Here is a 15,782-nt window from a genome sequence, read left to right on the forward strand (position 1 = left end):
ATACATAACGCGCATAAGGTTCCGCTACTTTTGGAACGTTTGTGCGTGAATCACGGGTAACAAGAATCTTAGTGGGGATGCAATCTCTTTATTGTTCGAATCTACATGATGGCTCCGTGTGTGAGGGCTCTCCTCCCCCATTTTCACCCCACTTCCAACTGTCTCGCTTCAACTTCATTTTTTCTTCTTTCATTTTCGTGTGTCGTATATTTACTCACCCTCGCCCTTATCTTCACAAACACGCTAAGACGTCCACGTTTAGGACAAAGGTGTTTTTCGTGTGTATTTGAATAAAGTGACATTTCACACTGCGGAGGTTAACATTGCTTCTGGTGCGTGGGACCATGTCACGCTACGATATCGGCAGCGAACCACCAGCTGAGGTTATTGCCGAAAACTACCGTGAAGTGCAGAAATGTATTCGGGAAGCAGCAGCCGAAGGTGCAGGCGGGGGGTCCGCTGACCGCGCTGTGAAACTTGTTGCCGTGAGTAAAACGAAATCGCCAGCATGCTTGCAGGCTTTGTATGACTGTGGTCACCGTGATTTTGGAGAAAATTACGTGCAGGAAGTTGTGGAGAAGGCGGCGGTGCTCCCCGGTGATATCCACTGGCATTTCATTGGGCATCTGCAAAGCAATAAGGTGAAGGAACTCCTCTCAGGCGTCAGTGGGCTTCAAATTGTGCAAACTGTCGACAGCGAATCACTTGCTCAGAAACTCGATAGCGGTTGTGTCTCGTACCGTGGTGGGCGACCGCTTGATGTTTACGTTCAGGTAAACACCAGTGGCGAAACCACGAAGAGTGGTGTGGAGCCGGGTAGTGCAACAGTTGAACTCGCCCGCCACATTTCAACAAAGTGCCCAAACTTACGGCTAACGGGTTTGATGACTATAGGTATGCCGGACTACACGAGTAGGCCAGAGAACTTTGAATGTCTGTTGCGATGCCGGGAGGAGGTGGCAGCGGCACTCAACCTCGATGCCACAACACTTGCGCTGTCCATGGGAATGAGTGGTGACTATACAAATGCCATCCGTATGGGATCAACAGTTGTACGTGTGGGAACCGGTCTGTTTGGTCAGCGCTATTATCCACCAAAGGATGGAGCAGCAAAGTAGGCATCCGTTTCGTGTGTGATATTGCTTTGTTTCGGGTATTCTTTTCTCCCTATGTGTGCGTGTGTGCACTCGTGTTTGCGTGGTTTGTTGAATAATGATTTCTTCTTGTGGACGTTTTTTGTTCGAGTTTCGCTATTTTTTTTTTCCCCCTTCTCCCCCAAGTCGCACCACGGTTGGAAGAAAAGTGCTTGCGAGAAAGAGTGTGTTTGAAAATCTGTGAGTTTCTCAGTGTTGCGGCTCGGCATGTGGATGAGTTCTTGTCCTTCACGCGTGTTAAAAACAGTGACTAGGGCTTGTGACGTCCCTGCTTTGGTTTGTTGTTGGTTGTTATCCAGTAAGCGGGCGTTTATCTTTTCATGCACGTACGTTGTGTGCATTTGTGTGCGTGTATTTGGAGTTGCAAATTCGTTTTCATCGACGAACACTATGGGACAACAATTAAAACACACAGGCACTTAGGCCCACTTCTGCGGCGAGGTTCATGCGTCTTCTTTCATTTACTTCATTTTAATCCTTTCCCCCGTCATCACACGTAGGAAGACAATCACTTTCACTTTTTTTTAATAAAAAATTTCATGTCGTGCGACACTGTCACAGTTGTTTTTGACCTCCGCTATACTGACTGGGAGCTCTTCGACTCATCCAGGGAGGTTTTCATCACAACTGTGGGAAACTTGTTCGCTATTGCACTCTCCAACCTTTCTCAGAAGCAACCGTATTCCTTGAGGCTTATGGCAACCTCTGGCACTTCGCTGCTTCCTGTGTACGACTCTGCCTGTGATCGCGACAATACAAAGAAAACAGGTATTTTTAACGCTGACAAGAGTACCTGTGGGGGAAGCAGCAATGTGTTTGACGTCGTACGTTCTCTGTCCGAGCTGACCCCCGTTCGAAGTCCATCGCGTGACACGGACCGCCACGTTGTGGGTATCCTTCAGCGGCAACATAAGAACTACTCATCGGATAAGTTGCAGCACCATAGCTTAATCTTCTTCACAACCTTTACTACGATTGGTGACTTTAGCAATTTGGTACATTCCACGGTACCTGCTGCACTACCCTTTTTGAATGATAGATGGGTGTCCATCCATCTTGACGCCACGGCCTTTACAACAACATCTCTTGCATTAACCCCCGCCACCCGATCCATTCGCTGCCCCATAGCACCTGCATGTATCCGAACGGCGCTTCAACAGGCACTTGCAACAGCACTTTCACCAGTGCTTCCATTGGTGCAGGTGTCGTTGCGTTATGGCCGCTACACTGTACCGTGCATTGCAAACAGAACATACTTTACCATTCCTGGCCGTTGCTGTGCAGCCAAGGATTTGGAAGACACCAACGATGTGGAGGAGAGGAACACTCTTGTATTTTGCGGTGGACGCGTGTGTTCTTCCGAGTATGAACGGGAGTACCATACAACACAGGAGCTGGTCTTAACAGCCAGTGGTATTGTTAACGCTGATGTGGTAGATGATGCTCATCTATATGGTGAGGCATGGGTGCTGCGTGGTTGCGAGTCACTGGGTGGTTATACTCGAAGTCCGGGGGAATGGTTACATCACCTCGCTACGGAGTTACGTGGGGACGCATTGCTCCTCCGAACGCAACAGCCACTTCTCAATCCGCCTCATCAGCTGGCATTTCCATCTTCTCTCTTCGTGGGTTTCTTCATGCGATCGGATGAGATGTACCTGCGGGCTGTCATTCCGCCTGAACTTCGGGTTGAGCGGGTGGAGTCCATTGCCTTAAAGGCGAGCAACAGCGGAGGTGGAGGCCGGTTGGATCCCACTTTAGCCGCGGAGCTGCGGAAGGCAACGGAGGCGCTGAGAGACTGCCGCGGTGAAGTGGAGTTACGGCAACCTGTTGGCGTGTGTCGGGTATTAACACAACTACGGCTGAATCCGTCACTACAACTGCGCTTGGAGGCGTTGCAGACTGAAGGCGCTGTGCGGCGGACGCTTATCCGCCCCCTTCACTCTCACCGCAGGTGACGCCATCTTTCCTTTGTTTTTTGTTTTGTCTTTCGTTTGTCATTTCCGTGTCTCGAGCACATGCAAGCATGTGTTGTCCGCGACTACACTTCTGGCAGCGGTGTGGTGTACTTGTCCGTTTTGAGTTATTCGAGTGATCTTTTTTTTTCTTTTTTTTTTTTTACAGCCCTGGACGGACTCTTTTAAGAGCACAGAACACCGAAACGACCATATGCGTTCGCTTCTTTACAGATGATTGCCTTTTTCTCTTGCTTAACTGGGTTATTGCTGTGCACGAGAGTCTCTTCCCTTTTTCTTCATGTTTCTGTGCAAACATGAATATGCCTCTATTTAATTTTATGTGCATTGATTATTTGTTTAACCTATTCATTTGGTGCCCGCGCATGACCCATTTCCTTTGTTGCAGCGCACATCTGGTGCGTGTTTTCACCTCTTTCCCTTTCCTCACTTCCGAGTAAGATAGACCCTATTTCCGTTTTGAATAAACAAAGTGGATGTACGCATAAATTACTGTATACATGTGTAAATTGTGAAAAGGGGAGAATTACAGTTTGGGGGTGTGGAAATGTCGAAGAACAAAAAAGTATGCGGTCGTTTCTCCAGGTAATTCGAAAACGCTCTGCAGTGCTGTTTTTTTTTTCCTCCTTCCTTTCTATTATCATTTTGTACCGTCTTTATTACTATTATTATTATTATTTTCATTTTTTTTCCCCATTTTGTTGCTACTTCCCTAAAATATCATTACCCATTTACTTGTTTATTATCCAGTTATACACGAACTCACACACATACGGAGCGGTAGGAAGGAAAGGGATATACAGGAAGAAGGGGTAGGGGAGAGAGTAACTAAGGCATCACCAGCAAGGAACAAAGTTAGTCAGGAGTACAAATACACGCAAGTTTCCTCACTCATCATGTCAAGTGAAGCTGCTAGTGGCTTATGGCGCTCAGAGGACATGACACTGCTGCGGTTGACGATGCAGCGTGAGACGGCTCATGATTCAGTGCTGAAACTTGGGCAACTCGCCGCCTTTCAGTTCATCGACCTCAACAGTGACGTGAGCGCCTTCCAGCGAGATTTCGTGCAAGAGGTCCGGCGCTGTGATGGCATGGAGCGGAAGCTACGGTACCTTCATGATGAAATTGAGAAGGCAGGTCTTACATGCGTCTCTACGGAAGCCATTGGAAGAGAATCTTTGTTCGCGTTGGAGCACAAAATTGATGAGTACGAGGGGGAACTTCGTGAGTTGAATGGGCAGTACCAGTCGCTGCTTGAGGAAAGTAATCGCACGCAGGAACATCTTGAGGTGCTTAGTCGCGAGTTTGGAAGTGGTATTAGGCAAAGCCCAGGGCTCAATCTTCTCACGGGTGTTATTCCAAAGGACCGTATCGCTACATTGGAGCGCCTGGTGTACCGCATTACCCGCGGGAACTCTGTGTTGCACACCGATGAGATCACAACTCCCTTTTCTGAGGGAGAAAAGGAACGGATGGTTCAGAAATGTGTGTTTGGTGTTTACTTCGCTACCCCACGGTTGTGGGAGAGTTTAAAGCGAATCAGCGAGGTGAATGGAGCTTCACTCTATCCATATGCTGAGAGCACCGAGCGATTGCAGTACATGCGTGATACTCTCAACTCACAGCTAGAAACGATGAAGCATACGTTGCAGCAGTCTTTGCTGCGCCAACGGCATCTACTTACTTCCATATCACACAACGTGTGCCAGTGGAGGCAGACGGTTGCTGTGGAGAAGTCAGTTTTCTCCACGATGAACATGTTAAAATTCAGTGGATCCACAGCGGTTGCTAAAGGTTGGGCCCCTGTGCGCTCCCTTGACCGGATACGCGCATCCCTGCAGGAGGCGGAGTACCTGAGCGGCGCCCAGGTGCTAACTATTGTTGAGGAAATTTCAACAAAAGAAAAACGTCCAACGTGCTTCTTCACCAACAAGTTCACAGTATGCTTCCAAAGTATTGTTGACAGCTACGGTATGGCCCGTTACAAAGAGGTCAACCCAGGCGTGCTCACCATTGTGACTTTTCCCTATCTTTTCGGTATCATGTACGGTGACATTGGGCATGGAGTTATGCTCACCCTCTTCGCTGCGTTCCTGCTTATCAAGGAGAAGGACTGGGAAGGGAGGAAACTTAACGAGATATTTGCCATGATATTTGATGGTAGATATTTACTGCTGCTCATGGGGTTATTCGCTATTTATGTTGGGTTTTTATACAACGACTTCTTTGGCTTCTCGGTAGACACGTTTCGCTCCGGTTATCAGTGGCCACCATTGAATGGTAACACACAAGAGGGCGATATGCAACCTTCGTCCCCGAGCGGGGTCACACCAGCGAGAAGTGTTATCTTTGGCATTGACTCAGCGTGGGCAGAGACGGAAAACAAGCTAGAGTTCTACAACTCTGTAAAGATGAAGTGCTCTGTCATCATCGGTGTTGTCCAGATGGTTGCCGGTGTAATTCTGTCTCTGATGAACCACATTTACTTTGGGGACAGGATTCAAATTTGGTTCCGCTTCGTTCCTGAAATCGTCTTCCTTCTGTGCACCTTTGGCTACATGTGCGTTCTCATAATCATCAAGTGGTGCACGAATTGGGACCAACGTACTAGTGAAGCGCCATCACTGCTTGAAACAATGACAAACTTTTTTCTCCAGCCAGGAACGGTGAATGTACCGCTGTATAAAGGTCAGGAGTTTGTCCAAGTATTGCTTCTTCTAATTGCCTTTGCAATGGTGCCGATTCTTCTCTGTGCCATACCAATGCATGAAAAGAAGGAGCACGAGCGTAAAATGCGGCTGCAGGCACTGGCCCGTAGGAATGAGGATGAACGCCATGAAGGCAGTGAGGATGACTACGACGAAGATGAGAAATTTGACTTTAGTGAAGTTGTTATCCATCAGGTTATTCACACTATTGAGTATGTACTTGGTTGTGTGTCTAACACCGCGTCGTACCTTCGTCTGTGGGCCCTCTCGCTTGCCCACTCGCAGCTTTCTGAGGTCTTCTGGAGCTTTACATTTCTTATGGCGTTGGATATGGACAAAGGCTCGGGCGTTTTCGTCTTCTTCGGCCTTTGCGTGTGGATGTGCGCGACGGTGGCCGTCCTTCTCGGCATGGAGTCTCTTTCCGCCTTTCTGCACGCCCTCCGTTTGCACTGGGTAGAGTTCAACAATAAATTCTACGCTGCTGATGGGTATCCGTTCACCCCATTCAACATTGCTGAAGTGCTGAAGGAACTGGACTAAACCTCGCATGGCAGCGACCTCGTTATTTAGGTGAGGTTTCGGGGTCTGTGAGGGAGGAGGTGAAAACGTCCAATGCAAAGAGAATGCGTAAATGTGGAAGAAAAAGAGAGCGGATGGATTACGAAACAGGCGAACGAGCTACAAAAGAGAGAGGAGGAGGAGAATGTGTTCGTGCCTTTGGGAAGGGAATGCTCTTCCTGTGCTAATGCTCTTTATATTCAACAAAACGTACGAACTGACTCCCCGTGGTGTGGAGGGGTTGCTACTAAAAAAAATTTGCTATGAACAACTGTGGTTAGAGGAGGTGTGTGTGTGTATGTGTGTTTGGAGGAGGAGGATGAGGATGAGGAGAGGGAAAGGAAAGTGATATTCCGAAATGTGTGTTGCTTTTGGTTTGAGGGATAGAAGAACAAAGAAGAGTTGATTCACTGGTGATGATAAGGAAATACTGGGACCATGGTGGAGAGGGTTTGGAGCTCCTTCAACCAATTCGGAGGTGTGCACCTGTGTGCTTTGCTGTTGCTTGTTGCCTACCTGTATTTTTGTGATTCATTGTTGCTGTAAAACAACAAAGGAGAGGAGTGCGAGAAACACAACGAACTTGCGTGGATGCGAGTGATGACAAATAATGATAGTAATAAATCAATACAATGTGTTGGTTTACATACAGCCACCCACCCACATGCACACACGATGAGGTGGTGCGTGTCAAGGTGTTTGTTTGGTCGTTGTCCCTTACCATTCCTTATCACAACCCTTCTCCTTTCTACTCACTTTTTTCCCTTTCTCGTTCCTGGCCCATGTGCGTTTTCATGCTCTGTGTTATATATATAATATATATGTGGCAGCAGCCCTTAGAGGGGACACCGGGTTCAACCTATTGAAATGATGCGCCGCGTACTCCTCCGCTGCCCGCGGCCCCGGCGCAACAGTCCGTTAGCTTTCCAAAGCACCTCGAGCCCTGTTACAAAGTGTCCCTTATCACCTAAGCTGCAAAGGCCGCTTCAAACGCCAACGGTTGTGGGTGAATCACGCGGTTGCCCAATGATTGGGACGGCTCCACACCTCAGTTGCCCTATCGAGAAGGAGCAACTTGGCCAATCAGTACAAGTTAGAGATGTCGTAACACAGTTGGGCAAGCTGAAGCTTTCAGCCTTTGTGACGGCCACGGCATTGGGTGGTTACGTGATTTGTGGCGGTACCAGCCCGTTGGTAATGGTTGCGGTAACGGTCGGTACGCTTCTACAGTGCTGTTCTGCCAATACAGCCAATCAGATTATTGAGGTGGAATATGACAGGATGATGAAACGAACCTGCCGACGGCCCCTTCCAATGGGGCTCATATCACGCAGAAGTGCTACCATTTTGTGTGCCGTGGAGTTACTCTCCGGCTCCTGTATTTTAGGTTCCGTCAGCCCAGCGGCCTCTGCGCTCGGGGCCTTCAACTGGCTGCTGTACGTAGCCGCGTACACCCCACTGAAGCGCGTGTCCGCCATCAATACGTGGGTGGGTTCCATCGTTGGCGGTATTCCGCCGCTAATGGGAGGAATTGCAGCCACCGGCACCATAACGGGCCCCGCTTATCTGCTGGGTTCGTTGCTGCTCGTCTGGCAAATACCACATTTTATGGGACTTAGTTTTCATTGCCGTCGTGACTACGAGGCTGCTGGGTACAAAATGCTGGCGTTTTATAACCCGTGGAGGGCTTCTTTCTACGCTGTATTGTTGTCTGTTATGATGGCTTTCATAACTCTTGCCGGCCCCGCACTTATCAACATGGCAGCTGAGGGTTGGTACTACCCGGTGGTGGCTGCTGCGAATGCCGTTATGATTTACAAGGCACTGTTATTTCATTCGGACCCAAAGCGGCACTGCAGGGGTTGTTTTGTGTTTTCCTACATGTACCTCTCCGTCGTACTCGCCGTGCTGATGCTGAATCATTTGGAACCTGTGAAGCGGACGACGACCCTGTTTCAGCACTTCACTGCTGTTGCATTATAGGGCTCCGGTGCCTTACCTCTCCCAAAGCGTAGTTTGCCTTCACGGCTCGGTAGTGGAGTTAGAGAAAGTTGGGGAATAGTGGCAGATAATATAGGAAGGAAATGGTGTGGCGAGACCGGCGGAAACGGGGGAACAAAAGTTTCCAAGTTTCGCTGTGAGAATGTCAATGAAGCGTACATGTATGTGTATGTGTATGTGTGTAAACATTACAATCAAGTTTTGGTTGTTATGTACGTTTAACCTCGCGGGGTGTCGTTGAGGTGGGGGATGGAATAGGAACACCAGCAATAATCAAAGGGCACAAAGGTAACGAGGGGAAAGGTTGAATAAGAAGATGCTGTTAGGTTGGGTTGCATGAATTGGAAGTTTTGCCTTTCCATAATCCCTTTTTCCTTCTTGAGCTTGCATAAGAGTGTGCGGGTATAATGAGTTCCGAGGATTTGAGGAGGAAGGGGTATGGGAAAGGAGTGTAGTGTAGTGTAGTGTCGTATTACTAATCACGACCATTATTTTTTCTGTTTTTCCTCACATTTCGAACTTTTAGACCCTTTTACCTTCTCCTCATTACCGTTTTCGCTAATGTTCCCGATTTCCCACACTTTGTTTTATTCCATTGGGTTGTCTGTAGGCTGTCTGAAACATCTCCCCCCTCACCGCCCCTTCAAAGAGAATGCGTGTATGGAGAAGGAGTGGAAGCAGAAGGGGTTGTGATTATTTTTATCTTCTTGGTTTCTGTTTACATTTTGTGTTATTTTCCCATATAACCCCAATGCACCTTTTACCCGAGGCAGCTGACGGGGAATCGTTCCGTCGTCGTCGTTGTAATGCCGGCAGCGGAGGGTGTCATTTGGCTTCCTGCGTGTCATGCGGGCTGTGATGGTGGAGGGGGAAGAAAAAACGAAACAAGGGATATGGGCTTGGAGGGTGTGTGTGTGGGGGGGATATCGTCGAACTTAGCTCCCGTGCCTCGTCTTTGTACCTTTGCACTTTTACCATTTCGGCCCTTTCTCTATTTATTTTTCTGCTTAGGCTCCGCAACCCGTCTATTTAACCCTGTTTTCTGTGTGGAAAAAAAAAGAAATACAAGCGCCGGAGCGCGTATTCGTGCACACGTACTTGCATATATGTATATCTATATTTGTGTATACGTTGAGGGTGAACTCATCAATGTGTTACAATTTTTTCTTTTCTATTGCCCTCTTTTTTCTTTATTTGTGCGTTTCCACCCTACTAGTCGGTTCAATCCGAACCCGCACGCCTCTTTTTCCCCTTCTATCATTTATCATTACATCACTGCTTCGCACTTTTATAACCGTCGTTGTTGGTTTGCTTATTTGCTGCTTGTGTCGCTGATCCGTTACGTGCTTGAGATGCCGAATTCGGCACCGATGAAAACAATACCGCCGAAGTCGCGTGTTCCCCCCGATTGGATTCACCCGGCGCTGCATCGCCAGTGGCAGAGACGTGATAAATTGAGGACTCCACACGAATTGCGACTTGAGGAATTAGATGTTCAACGAACGGAGATGGAGGAAGCGAGCCGCCGCATTATGAGCATTGTCTCAGAGAAGAAGAGCGCACTTGAGAAGTTGGATCGTCAACGAGAGAAGGCAAAAGCAGATATCGATCTCGATGAGGCGGCGGCAGGTGAGATAACTGGTGTTCTTGATCGACTTACTAGTCAGATTACTGTCCATAAGACGTTGCCGCGGTGCGATGCACGACTTTTAGACACCAGCGACAGCGAGAATTTTGCGTCGGGTGCTGCGCATTGTGTCCTGAGTGTGGAATGCGGTAGCACATGGGGGGCTGTGGCGTCATGTTTCCCCTGCGACAATGAAATAAAGCGTTCTTTCTTTTCTCAGTACGCACCTCTCTTCAATGTCACATCTGACGACTCATCGGCAGCACAGAAGGTGGGAGGAGCCGCTTTCTTTGACGAAGGTTGCCTCCTGTCTGTAGACCAGGTCAGTTGCTTTAACCCGGCATGTCCCTACTGGCACAAAGAACAACTAACGCATTTGAAGCTTACCGCTCGAAAACTTGTTTCTCGCGCTGCCAATTTTATCCGTGGGAATCGCAACAACTGTGATGTTGCAGCCTTGTTTCACCGTTTTCGTATGTCCATGGAGGCGTCAACCGCTCTGCACGATGCTGTAAGGATTGAGAGGGATATGATGAACTGCATTGCGACGCTGGGTTGGGCGGCGATATTCTTGCAGAAGGACGAAGTGGCGGAAAATAAACAAGGGAGGTATCGACCGCCACCAAGCCGTATCACGTGGGATGCGCCGATTCAGTCAAAACCACACATGCCTCTGATGCAAAAATTGTATTCACTACTGCGCAACCCTCAAGAATGTAGCGCCTGGGAGTCCTTGATCGGCTCATCACCATCCACTCTCATAGCCGACGCCGTGTCACTTTTCCAGCGGCACGTGGATGTGCTTTCGTGGCGTTGCCTCATGCGAGTTGCCGGCGATACGCCGGAGCGCCTGTTGTGGCTGGCGTCACGAGGGATTGAAATCTTTCCAACATCTCCGTCCATACGCCTTTCGCACCTTTACGCTCTTCTGCACTCTGGCAACACTGCATCAGAGTGTGTGGATGTATGCTTGGAGTCGGTGCGGATTCTCTCTGTGCAAGCCTCAAAATGCACATTATCCTCGTCCGGTAAGGTAGAGTGGAGTGAAAGTGTGGCGCGGTATATCGCTTACATGATTGCGATGACATGTGTGCGCGTTGCCCCAATGGACGCCCAAGCGGCAATGCGGTTGCTTACCTACGCAGTGAAGGTTCCTGGTAGGGTGTGCCTCCTTCCGCTAGCCCAGCAGAATTTAACCCTTATGTTGATTGCTATTTGCCAGACTGGAAAACTGGAGGGAATGAATGACCTCCCGCTGGCATCCATCTCAGATGTGACATTTGCACTTAGTGAGCACTTCCCTGGTAGGCCGCAGGATGCATGCGCAGGGCTATTATCACGGCAGTTGAACATGAACGCCGGATGCGCAGCTGCTGGCATAGACGCGGAGCTAATGGATCGCATGCAATCTGCTGTTCATCTCTCGCTGATGCGCGCCTTCTCTTCAAATGCCGTACTTGTGGAGAGAATACTGACAAAAGTAAAGATGGGCTCCGTGACTGCCATGGCGGAGTTATGGTGCGATTACCTTCGCGTTGTACGCCAACACGATGGCACAGAGGCTCTTGTTTCCCTAATTCGCTCGTTACTTGAGGAGTGCAAGTCCCCACTGCTCATTTTGCACTTCGTGAAAATCCTAGACTTCAACGCAGAAGATACAACGGCTGTAGCGAGATCTGCTGTTCAACGCTTTGCTGAGGAGAACGGTATCACAATGGAAAACATTGCCTCTTTGGCATCCAGTGAAACCGTCACCTTTCCCGTTAGCGATTGGGTTCCCTTTATTTTATTGCATGCTCGAAGCTTGGCTCCCCAGCAGCGTGTGGAGCTGATCTTTAGTATCCCCCCTGTATTATATTGTGAGGTACCCGAGTTGGTGTTTTTGTTGTGGTTTGAGATCATTCCGCCTACCCTGCTACTTAAGGATGACGAACTCTTCCGACGGTGTGCGGAGTATGGATTAGTGTTGCTGCGGGAGCCGCTCCTGAATCACTTTAGCCCAATAGATTGCAACTTTGACGAAATGATTGCGATTCCCCACATAGCTAGTCTAGCACTATACCGTGCCGTGCCTGTACTGTTGGGGGCGGCTCATCATCTGACTGCACACTATCGAAAGATCGTGTTGGATGTTAGTACTGAGTTGCACGTGATACATCCGTATCTATACGCAACGTAGTGTGGAAAAGAAAAGATATATATATATATATATATATATATATATATTACATATATTGTATGAAGGAAGGTGAGAATGCGCATGAGAAGGTTTCGTTATCACGAGGTGACTCACTTAACTTCGACAGATATGACTGCACTTGCGGCAAGGGTCGAAACCCAGCACACTCTAAACACATAATCACGCTGACGACCCTTAACATGTTTTTAATGTTTGTTTGTGTTGTCCCGCGGGCTGGATGCTAATAATGCGAGCCGGGGTGGGTGGATGGGGTGAGTCTTATTCGTTCTGTTTACCACTAGTCCACTGATTTTGGGCGCTTTCCTTCCTTGTTTGTGTTTGTTTATTTTATTTTTTCACTATTCATTTTAGTTCTTTTTTTGTTTTGTTTCATAGCGGCTTTCAAAGCAGCGCACCCTTCCCTTTAGGTGAGTTGTGTTTACCTTCTCAATCTGTTACGAAGGGGTTTGCTTTAGGTATTTGGTTACCTTTACTTCGCTGAAAAAGGAGTAAGTGGGGATTGTCTGCTGCAGGTGCTATGCCTCTTCAACCATCGTACTTAATGCGGCCTCCCAAGGCATGTTCCGTGTATCCGACGTGTGTTTTTATATTTTGGGAGGCCCCGCGTGCCGTCACTCAAGTGGACGAGGTGGAAAATATCACCGGGCAGCTGAGGCCCTCACTAGTGCAGTGGTCATATGTTGTTGAGTGGACGACAAATAATAGCCCCAAAACAGAAGTAGCAGAGATGTTCACGGCGTCATCCCATGCAGTGCTTGAGCTGCTGTATCCTCAGGAAACCCTGCAAGTGCGCATTGTTGCCCGTGGAAGTTGTGATGGGAGCGAAATTACACGTGTCTCAACGAGCTGCACAGTGGAACCCGGATTAGCAGTCGCATTGCCTTGGCTTCACCCTCGATCCATGCGCTGCTTATGCATATTTGATGCGCTTTTCTTTTCATATAGTGGCATTCATTGCGTTGACGCTATTCCCTCTTCGTGGAAGCACGTCCGCGCCAAGATGGAATCTGTTCGTTTATTGGAGTCTAGATTTTCGTGTGCGATCGTCAAGGCTGTTTACGAGGAGCCACCGTATCCAATTACCTCCACCACAGTATATTATTTTGTAATGTGCCCTAAGGCATTGGTGAATCCGCGAGACAAGCTCCGTCACTGTGATATCAAATATCTGTTAGAGAGGGATCAAGAGCAGAAGCCATGTGCTGTCTTTTGTGGTATTGGTGAGACGGGTTCCTCTGCTGCTTTAGCGGCCCATCTGTTCATAAGTGCCATACCCCCGTCGTCAAATGAGTTATGCTCCCGTGTATTCTGCATTGCATATGGCTCACCGAGGCGGTTGCTTGTCGAGGATTACCTCGTTCTTGCGTCCAGTCCCCCGTTTGCAGGAAATTTCCTTCACTATACGGCGTTACTGGCACCCAAAGACCCTTTGTTTGAGTTCACCGGTGATGTTCTTAACAGTGACGCTCCCGTGGGTGTTAGTGGAGCAGCAGCCGGAGGTGGCAGTCCGAAGGAAGTTCATGCGGTGCAACATTTTAACATGCCACTTGGTCTGCGGTGCGGTCCAGTTTTTGACGGAACGTCTGGCAATGTCCATCTTGAGGCGAGGTGTTCAGGCGTGGAAACGTTAGGTAGGGAGGAGTGCAATGAGCTCCTTGATGTTTCGACCCACCTCAGTATGTTAAACCAACTCATACTTCAGTGTTACCATAGTGGCGACACTGGTGATATACTTGTACCGATGATAAATAATGTGCAGCACGCAATGGAAGATGGTGTCACTGTATTTTTGACTATCGAGGGTGAGAGCTTGCATTTCGGGCCAAGGGTAATATGTACCTCGTCACGGAACCAAGCAATGGCGGCAGTATCTGTCACTGCAGTGACTCCAACACGGCTCACTGCCACATTTTCACTCATGGATATGCTCACCACCAAGTTTTTTGCACGCCATCGCCGTCCACCACAATCCTTACTTGTGGAAATCTCACTCTTCACCGACCACGGCTACGTTTCGTTCAACGAATATCGAATTGTCATAGCTGAGGACATTTCGCTACTTCTTTTCCATAGTAGTCACAGCGATGGGCCCCATCAATGGATTTTCGGCCCACCTGGTGATCTTGTCGACGGTGCTATTTCTGTTGAACCGCTTCTGACATCATTGGTTGCAGGAGGACCGAACACGTCAACTTTTGTGCCTTTCCAATCAACGTCTCTATTGTCTGACATCGCTGCGGTTTCGGAGTTGGTGGGGAAACATGCCGTTAAGAAACCGGAGACGGGCCTCTATAACTTTATCTTCCGCGGTGCCGCACAATCAACGAAGCCGATTTCCATCGGTTCCATCCCCATGCATGAGGCAGTGCTGCTGAAAGATGCACTGAAGCGCCATGCGGCAAGTGAGACAAGAGACCCAAACGCACTGCGCTCTGAGCTTGACCCGTGGAAACGGCGTCTGTTAGCTCGGCTCCCGTCCCTGGATAGTGGGAATTATAGAGAGAAGCTGCTGTCGCTTCTGCTCATGCTTGGGGGGCCGAAACCTGCCGCTGATACAACCGCAGTTGCGTTGGAAACCTTGCTTCTTTCAAAGGTGCTGCACAATCTACGACGTTCCCAAAATGCGATTCACCTGAACTACACGAACAGCCTTAGTACCTGCATGGGCTTCGATGTGTTTTACGAGCGCATGCTTCCTCTCGCCCTGGCTTGGGTTAAACACTCTGAAGAGGCAGAACTGGAAGCCCTTCACAATATCGCGACACTCTGGATTGCGTGCCTTCTGTACCACCTGCGAGGTGCTTATTTGTTTACCCACGCGGTGGTTGTCGCTGGTTGCGCCGGAAGCGGCTGTAACACGTTGTGTCACGCTATCGTTCGTGAGAGAGCAGCACGGCAACACCACTTTGTGGGCACACAGCGGGAACGAGTTATCGTCGTCCGCCGGGCGAAGCTGGGGTCGTTGGCTGACGTGAAGGAGGCCCTTGCTCGGGGATTGGGGATCACAGCAATTGTGTGTGGTGAGTTGTCGGACGTGGCGGGGAAGGAGTTTTTTGATCTGTGGTGTTCTCTGCGCCGCATGCTGTGTCGTCGTATGGCCCAGCGGCTATTTGCCTTTCTATCTAAAGTGGATGAGCTGTTGGGACGAAATCAGTTGATTAAACCCCTCGAGGAGGCCTGCATCGGTGCTGAGGGGGGTGCCGTTGCTTTCCAAAGCCTTCAAAGGCAGGCAGCTTTGGCTGCGCGTACTGAGTGGGATGTTGGATCGGAAAAGAGGGGCGAAGACGCGTCACTGGCCGGTTTCGTGGCCGTTTCATTTGCTCCTTCCGTTCTGCTCCTTCGGAACTCCCCTTTCGTGCATTCCAGTGGCATGTCCGCGGAAGAGTTTGCTCAGAAGCTCATGTCGATTTCCTCGTACCAGCTCCGGAGGGTTCTTGCGGGGATTGTCGAGGGGGAGTTTGTTAACGCCCGATGACGTTTTTACATCTTCCTATGACTATCGTTCTTATTCCCTAGCTATTCACCTGTTATCTGGACATATATATATATATATATATA

The 15,782-nt window shown here is 49.0% G+C and overlaps 6 protein-coding genes across 6 annotated transcripts; all 6 read left to right on the forward strand.

Annotated features, from left to right (window-relative positions):
• Positions 1-344: 344 nt before the first annotated feature.
• On the forward strand, positions 345-1,118 carry TEOVI_000499100 (alanine racemase, putative; the record flags this gene model as incomplete). Its single annotated transcript, XM_067223286.1, has 1 exon — positions 345-1,118. The coding sequence occupies one exon, from the start codon at positions 345-347 to the stop codon at positions 1,116-1,118; it is 774 nt and encodes a 257-aa protein (XP_067079387.1).
• A 575-nt stretch (positions 1,119-1,693) lies between these two features.
• TEOVI_000499200 (uncharacterized protein) lies at positions 1,694-3,112 on the forward strand (the record flags this gene model as incomplete). Its single annotated transcript, XM_067223287.1, has 1 exon — positions 1,694-3,112. One exon carries the CDS (start codon positions 1,694-1,696, stop codon positions 3,110-3,112), a length of 1,419 nt encoding a protein of 472 aa, XP_067079388.1.
• Positions 3,113-4,026: 914 nt separating this feature from the next.
• Positions 4,027-6,378, forward strand: TEOVI_000499300 (vacuolar proton translocating ATPase subunit A, putative; the record flags this gene model as incomplete). Its single annotated transcript, XM_067223288.1, has 1 exon — positions 4,027-6,378. One exon carries the CDS (start codon positions 4,027-4,029, stop codon positions 6,376-6,378), a length of 2,352 nt encoding a protein of 783 aa, XP_067079389.1.
• An 885-nt stretch (positions 6,379-7,263) lies between these two features.
• Positions 7,264-8,379, forward strand: TEOVI_000499400 (protoheme IX farnesyltransferase, putative; the record flags this gene model as incomplete). The annotated part of the gene is made up of 1 exon (XM_067223289.1): positions 7,264-8,379. One exon carries the CDS (start codon positions 7,264-7,266, stop codon positions 8,377-8,379), a length of 1,116 nt encoding a protein of 371 aa, XP_067079390.1.
• A 1,370-nt stretch (positions 8,380-9,749) lies between these two features.
• Positions 9,750-12,203, forward strand: TEOVI_000499500 (uncharacterized protein; the record flags this gene model as incomplete). Its single annotated transcript, XM_067223290.1, has 1 exon — positions 9,750-12,203. The coding sequence occupies one exon, from the start codon at positions 9,750-9,752 to the stop codon at positions 12,201-12,203; it is 2,454 nt and encodes an 817-aa protein (XP_067079391.1).
• Positions 12,204-12,741: 538 nt separating this feature from the next.
• Positions 12,742-15,699, forward strand: TEOVI_000499600 (uncharacterized protein; the record flags this gene model as incomplete). Its single annotated transcript, XM_067223291.1, has 1 exon — positions 12,742-15,699. One exon carries the CDS (start codon positions 12,742-12,744, stop codon positions 15,697-15,699), a length of 2,958 nt encoding a protein of 985 aa, XP_067079392.1.
• Positions 15,700-15,782: the final 83 nt, after the last annotated feature.

The sequence above is a fragment of the Trypanosoma equiperdum genome (assembly GCF_001457755.1).
Source record: "Trypanosoma equiperdum strain OVI genome assembly, contig: ctg_1827, whole genome shotgun sequence".
Classification (NCBI taxonomy): domain Eukaryota; phylum Euglenozoa; class Kinetoplastea; order Trypanosomatida; family Trypanosomatidae; genus Trypanosoma; species Trypanosoma equiperdum.